The following is an 8051-nucleotide window of genomic DNA, read 5'->3' as shown; positions in this document are numbered from 1 at the left end:
AAAATGTTAACAAAATAATATTGGGAAAAGAAGAAAAAAAGTATTTAAAACTCCATATACTCTGAAATTTATACAAAACCAGAATATTAAACAAAATAATTACGAAATGAGTAAATGAAGTACAGAAGATATTTTGAGAATGGTTATTTCTCTGTATTGGATTTACAAGTGATTTTTCAACTTTTTCATGTTTTTTTTTTTTGGGGGGGGGTTTCAGATTTTCCACATTAAGGATATTATTTCTTTTGTAATGAGAGAAAAAAAATTGACATGATGTTAATCTCCACCAGGGTTGGTGGTCACTAGCCTTAATATTTTTTTTTTGTTCTTTCCTTTTCTACTCAAAAGTTTCTAAACATAGATTTGCTACCACCAGGCTGAAAGTTTATTCTCTTTCCATGAGAATTCCTCTGAGACATATAATTCTGGAGACTCAGTCCGCCTGGGACATCCTGCTGGAGATTCTCCAGGGAAACTGAAAATCCTATGTAAGAAGATGCCATCCCAGATTTTGAAGAACTCCTAAGTATTCTCAGCCATGAATAGAATTGTGCTAAACACTGAGGTGAGTTTGGGGAGTTCTCAAAAACAGCTATTTTAAGGAAAGTAAGAATATTGATGGCTAAGAATACAATAGCCTAGAATATGCAGATGGTTTTAAAAAGGGCTATATTTGCAAGAGGCAATGACTTTGTTTTTCCCTTTCACTTCTGCAGAGGTAATGGGTCTCTATCTTCCTGGGTGGACTTAGTCTCATTTTCCAGTCACCCATTCATTTCAATGTGGTGTTCACATAAAAGATGGCAGACATCAGAGACTGTAATATTTACATTTTTTTGGTCTAGGACTATGAAATGATGGCTCCTTCATGTGGGGACATTTCTGGAGATGTCTGAGAGAACTCTCTCATAAGACAATCGCCTTAGGAACCAGAGACCGTGAACCTATGTAACTTGTATTCCTTTGTATCATCTTTCCATGATGACTTCTATGTACCCTGGGCAGAGGGAGGACACAACAATGGTTTCCAGATTATTTAGGTGATGGGAATCTATGTCTGGCATCTTCACAGCTATGTAATACGTGTTGTCACAATGCAGGTATCTCTGTAGTTCTACCAGGTGGTGGGAATGTTTGACATTGGCATTGCTGCATGTAAAGGTGCCCATCCAGACCTTAAGGGCCATTTTATTTTCCTCAGATGATTAAAAAAATTTTTTAACTGTTTGGTGACTTCAAGCTTTCTCAAACATCCCTGAATCTGTAAATTCCTTCAACCATCATTCAGTTCTTTCTGTTATGTTTACAAGAAATTGCAATCCAAAAATATAGTATTATCTTTTGTACTGATAACCTGTCCAGTTATTACAAAAGAAATACTATTTAAATTAAAACATTATAAACAATTAGTGATCTTAGAACTTCAAGGGCTTCTTAAATGCAAATCTTATATTGAAAATGGATAGGAAACTACTAAAGAAAAAGTGCAAAAGCAGAAGGGCAAATGGAAAAGATGCTATTTCTGATTGAATTCACCCCTTTAATAACATTTTTAATGAAATTCCATAAAACTTGCCAATATTTTAGAAGTATAAGTACTTTTTTCTTCTCAAAATATTCCTTTAAAATTTCATAGTGTAAAAAAGCATGATACTGATGTCAGATATTAAGTCCTTACTAATTCAAACATTCATTTATTCATATATATTTTATTGAGCATCTACAATGTATCATCTTAAGCAAGTTATATGAATATTACTGGCAAATTTTACATGCATTATAGTTTTCTTCATTATCTTCAAGGCAGAACAAAATTCCTACTAATAAGGATGAGACAGATCAAGGTGATCCTCTAAATATACAAACATGATTTTAGTGATAACTCATGAAGAATCCAAGAGGAGAAATAGAAGTGGCTTTTTGGGAGGAAGAGATAATTACAGCTCAGTTCACTACTTTTTATCAGAATGTGATAGAATAGAAGAGGTGTGCTGAGGAGAGGTTTAGAAAGTGAGGATAGTTATTTAGACAATCCAAATGGACAAGAGACATCAAATAGTACTGTTTAATTATTTTTAGATACAATAGTTTTTAGTACAATAGTTCAAAGACTCTCTTGCTAGAGTGGGAGGAAAAATACTGTCTTATCAATGCAAGGTTAATGACATTTGTGGGTATTATTATCCAAACCACTCTCTCTTGTCTGGTTTCTAACCCCACTTTTCCCCTATGTAGAAAGCAATTGCTAACAAAGGATGTAAAATGCAGAATTCCTATGAGCCACTATGTCGGGGGGAAACAGCTCCAGCCTGACCCCAGGATTCTTTATCTTGAATGGTGTCCCTGGCCTGGAAGCTGCACACACCTGGATCGCCCTGCCCTTCTGCTTCATGTACATCATCGCTGTCCTGGGGAACTGTGGGCTCATCTACCTCATCAGCCATAAGGACGCCCTGCACCGGCCCATGTACTACTTCCTGGCCCTGCTCTCCTTCACGGACGTCACCCTGTGCACCACCACTGTACCCAACATGCTGTGCATATTCTGGTTCAACCTCAAGGAGATTGACTTCAACGCCTGCCTGGCTCAGATGTTTTTTGTCCACACGCTGACTGGGATGGAGTCTGGGGTGCTCATGCTCATGGCCCTGGACCGCTATGTCGCCATCTGCTACCCCTTACGTTATTCCACCATCCTCACCAACGCTGTCATCGCCAAGGCTGGTCTTGCCACCTTCCTGAGGGGTGTGCTGCTCATCCTCCCATTCACTTTCCTCACCAAGCGTCTGCCCTACTGCCGGGGAAACTTCATTCCCCACACCTACTGTGACCACATGTCCGTGGCCAAGGTGTCCTGTGGCAACTTCAAGGTCAACGCTATCTATGGTCTCTTGGCAGCCCTCTTGATTGGGGGCTTTGATATGTTTTGTATTTCTGTGTCTTACACTATGATCTTGCGAGCAGTGGTGAGTTTGTCCTCTGCGGATGCTCGCCAGAAAGCCTTCCGCACCTGTACATCCCACATATGTGCTATTGTCATCACCTATGTTCCAGCCCTGTTCACCATTTTTACTCATCGTTTTGGGGGACAGAACATTCCCCACCACGTCCATATTCTGATTGCTAATCTCTATTTGATGTTGCCTCCTACTCTGAACCCCATTGTTTATGGAGTCAAGACCAAGCAGATCCGGGAAGGAGTCATCAAGTTATTTTTTAAAGAGAAAGATATCTTAGTTATGAAATAAATTCATGAGTTAATATCCAAAATCAAGGAAAGACAAGAAATGTTTCAGAGGAGATTCTTGAGCATAACTTTAACATCAGTGGGTTCATTGCGGAAAACAATATGCATTGAATATCTACTATAATAACTGAATTCTTTTTCATAAAACTCATCAATGATAAAAATTGATTAAATAAAAAAAGAATGTCTCCTAAACTTGAGGATTTTTTTTTTCTTGAAAGGAATTTCACATCAATGTATGTCAAAGCTGTTTGGAAGTCATTGCATTGCTTAGATTCCTAATGTGCTTTTCCCATGAAACAAATTGCAAATGGGATGCACATGAGAAAAAAAAATTCCTGATCCCATATTTGGTATTCACCCATTTGTTGCAGGAAACCCATTATAAAAAGAAGTGTCAGCATTTATTTCTTAAGACCCTTCACTCATGTTTTAGTGACTTCATTAACCCTCTATTCCTTTTGCTGCATAATTTAGTATAACTTGTTTCAGTTGTGTAAATTATCTCATATCTATCTAAGCTATGTTGAATTTTCAGTATCAAAGAGAATGATTTTCATGTATTTCTATCAATACTACCTAAATAAAAGATGGAAAGATAGCAAGGGAATAAACCACAAAATCTTAAATCAATTTCCTGAAGATAATTTTAGGAGGTTTTTGAAGTAGACAGAGAATAAGTCTTATAGATGGTTGTAAAGTGGTAGTAAAAAAAAAAAAAAAAAAAAAACAGAATTCACCAGAAAAATTGATAGACATTTAGGCTTGGGTGACTTCATAGACTCTTTTTCCAACCTTAGTCACCACAGCTGAAAATATTCTATAATTTTTAAAAGATTTATTTATTTATTTGACAGAGAAAGAGAGAGCACAAGAAGGGGAAGCAGCAGGCAAAGAGAGAGGGAGAAGCAGAATCCCCACTGAGCAGGGAGTCCGGTGCACAGCTTGATCCCAGGACCCTGGGATCGTGACCTGAGCTGAAGGCAGATGCTTAACCAACTGAACCACTAGGATGCCCTAAAAATCTTCTATAATTTGACTCCAAAGTGAAGTTGATTGCCAAAAAAAGTTTACATAATGATCAAGCCAGTTACAAACATTGGCCCTGTCTCCTCTAACCAGGCCCTGTTCCCACACAGCAAAACATGGAGAACTGAGAACCTGTATTCACGTCACCTTAGGGACACTGAACAAGCCTGAATATACTTTGTATATTGATTTCCATTCCCTGCACACTAAGGAAATCTAGCTCTGGATGAAAACTTTTTGAGTTTTATAATTTTATTGCCAATTCAAACCTTATACCACAACTGGTAGATGTGAAATACATATTTATTAACATTTAAGTACATCATTGAAAGTAATTAGAAAAGTATGTCATTCTTCCACTGGAATTTTGAAGACAGCACTATGTAATATGGAGTTTTCTGAAGTTACATTGCACTAAAAATGTTAATTTGTTATTACATGATATTAGGTTGATATTTTGAGGATCTCTAGCCAGTGTAAGAGTTTGAATATAAACAAGAATGAATAATTCCCCCAACACTCCATACACATGGAAATGCTGAATTAAATATACTTACAAAATTATAGAGAGTAAAACTAAAGTCAAATAAATTAATTAATAAAGATTTCAAAAACAAAAAAGAAAATCACAGAGGCAATTAGGAATTACTCAAATGACTTTAGTGTTGGGACTCTATTGCCTGTGTGGTAGGCTAGACAAAGTGGGAAGTCTAGAATCTGGGATGACAACATAATCTTTGATGGGAACTAAAATATCTATGTCTGCCAGCCCAAAGGAAAAAAAAAAAGTGTATTGCTATGAAATCTATCTACTACCACTATGAAAATCTGAGACAACACGAGTGCAACACATATCACTATAGATGAATCCAAAAAAGATAAAAACATACAAAGACATTTTCTGTCTGTATAGGGAAAAACTATTTTTCCCTATACATTCATTCTGTCTCATTTAACTGCTTACCCCCACATTGAGAAAGATATATACCCATCTTCAACATAATGAGAAAAATTGCATATATAGAAAACAATCGGACAGGAAGTAGGTATTAAAAGGGAGGGATAAATATATATATATTAATACATTTATTCCACAAATCTTTACTAATAATTACTGTAGGTGAGGTTATGGGTGGGATGGACCTTGATTTCAGTAACTTATCGGAATTGTATATTGTACACTAGCAGCATGGTAAGAGAAGAATGCTCCCTCAGAAGGAGAGAGACAGTGATCAAACTTGGCTAAAAAGTATAGGTGTTGGAATTTGTATATTATTCTCTTCTCTGTGTCTGCATATGAAAAAGGTGGGAGAGAAAGGAAAAAAGATATTTATAATCGGTGTTTATTGAAAAACAGAATAGACAAATCCAACTCTGGTTGGTGGCAAATGAAGAAGCAACACCGTCACAGAAAATAGTTTTTTTGTGTCTATAGTAATATCCTAGTAAGCAAGAAGGAAATGACAAGTATCACAGTTGTCTAAATTATACACTGTTAGATTAAAAAGACTAAAAAATGTTTCAAAAGTGGTGGTGATTTCATATAATCTATGAAAAGGAGAAAAATTTCATATAATCTATGAAAAAGGAGAAAAATATCATAAGGACAGAAATGCCTTAGGTGGACAGATTAGAGAATGAGATACGGTAGCAGAATGGAACCAAACAATGATAAATGAGTAAAAGAAAGCTTAATTGGGAAGGTAAAAACATGAAGAAAATTAAAATCTATGGTGAAAGAGTAAGGAAAATGTTAAAATTTTCAATCAGTAATTATTATAAATTAGTAATTACCATATATTAGAAGGATGCCTGAAGAGGAAACATAAATAACTGTGGTGTAAAGAATGCAGAGCTCAGAATACTAGAACAAAAAATATGCAATTCCATAAAGAAAATAACCGGTATAAAATTAATATTGATGTATGTATGCAAGTTTAAATTGTCTATCACATACAATGGGAAAGAAAGCACTCCAAGAAACTCGTTACAATAGACAGTTAAATATCTGAACTACAATAATGATAGAGAAAACAAATACAGTTCACATGTAAACAGGAAATATCAGGTTACATGTAAAGGAAATAAGAGATAAGAGAAAGTTTTTTACATTTTACTTTATTTTACTTTTTCTCAGTGTTCCAAAATTCATTGTTTATGCACCACACCCAGTGCTCCATGCAATACGTGCCCTCCTTAATACTCACCACCAGGCTCACCCAAACCCCCACTCCCTTCTCTCAGTTTGTTTCTCTGAGTCCACAGTGTCTCATGGTTTGTTTTCCCCTCAGATTTCCCCCAACTCACCTCTCCTCTCCTTATTCCAAGTTTCCTCCATGTTATTCCTTATGCTCCACAAATAAGTGAAACCATATGATAATTGACTCTCTCTACTTGACTTATTTCACTCAGCATAATCTCTTCCAGTCCCATCCATGTTGAATCAAAAGTTGGGTACTCATCCTTTCTGATGGAGGCATAATACTCCATTGTATATATGGACCATATCTTCTTTATCCATTCATCTCTTGAAGACCATCTTTGCTCTTTCCACAGTTTGGCGACCATGGCCATTGCTGCTATGAACATTGGGTTACAGATGGCCCTTCTTTTTACTACGTCTGTATCTTTAGGGTAGATACCCAGTAGTGCAATTGAAAGGTCATAGGGATGCTCTGTATTTAATTTCTTAAGGAATCTCCACACTGTTTTCCAAAGTGGCTGTACCATCTTGCATTCCTATCAACAGTGTAAGAGGGTTCCCCTTTCTACACATCCTCTCTAACACTTGTTGTTTCCTTTCTTGTTAATTTTGGCCATTCTAACTGGTATAAGGTGGAATCTCAATGTGGTTTTGATTTGAATTTCCCTGATGGCTAATGATGATGAACATTTTTGCATGTGTCTCTTAGCCATTTGCATGTCTTCTTTGGAGAAGTGTCTGTTTGTGCCTTCTGCCCATTTTTGAGATAAGAGAAAATTATGGTAAAAGAGAAACAAAAGAAGAAGAAAGGAGAGGAGAAGGGAAAAAAGGGAAGGAAAAGAGAGGAAACAGATGAAATAAATAAATGTCTACTTATATGCTGCAATTTTCAGGAGATTGAGATGAATTGTTTAGAATTTTTTTATAAGACCATGATTATATTTAAAATTACCCATATTGTATAAAGCATTTGTTTGATCAATGTCTTTCCTAAATAAAATGCCAATTTATGAATACAGAATACATAATAATTTATTATACTCTTGAAGAACATTTTTGTTTGACTCCTATAAATAACAGTACACTGAACATTCTTTTATATGTCTTTGGGAGCAAATATTTGTACATTCTTTTGGTTTACTATGCAGGAGTGGGATTTCTGGATCATACAGTAGTTTTAGGTTCACTCTTGGTGTACAGTATAAACTATATTCCAAGGTGGTTGTACCAAATTGAACTCCCACCAAGACTATAAACTATTCACTCTACATTTTAATTTGCATTTTCCTGATGACAAAGAAGATGGGATATATTTTTATAAGCTCTCCACTATTTAGATGACTTGAGGGGGGTGGCAGTTAAGACTTTTGCTCTTTTCTCTTAAAATTTTTGTTTCATTATTGAAGTATAAAATTCCTTTATATATTTGGAATAAGGCTTGTCAGTTACATATATTGCCATATATTTTCTTCTAACCTGTTCCATTTTTATTACCTTAAATTTTTTATGAGAAAAAATTTATCTTATTGTACTCCAATTTTTATTTATTTTTATTTTTTAAGTTTTTATTTA

At 35.4% G+C, this 8051-nt stretch overlaps 1 protein-coding gene across 1 annotated transcript; it reads left to right on the top strand.

Annotated features, from left to right (window-relative positions):
• The first annotated feature begins 2285 nt into the window (after nucleotides 1–2285).
• LOC132011300 (olfactory receptor 52N2-like) lies at nucleotides 2286–3248 on the top strand. The gene has a single exon (XM_059389677.1). The coding sequence runs from the start codon at nucleotides 2286–2288 to the stop codon at nucleotides 3246–3248; it is 963 nt and encodes a 320-aa protein (XP_059245660.1).
• The last annotated feature ends 4803 nt before the right edge of the window (nucleotides 3249–8051 follow it).

This window comes from Mustela nigripes, chromosome 1 (assembly GCF_022355385.1).
Source record: "Mustela nigripes isolate SB6536 chromosome 1, MUSNIG.SB6536, whole genome shotgun sequence".
NCBI classification, from domain to species: Eukaryota; Metazoa; Chordata; class Mammalia; order Carnivora; family Mustelidae; genus Mustela; species Mustela nigripes.
The sequence above is the reverse complement of the archived record's forward strand: the minus strand, read 5'-3'. Positions and strand labels throughout refer to the sequence as shown.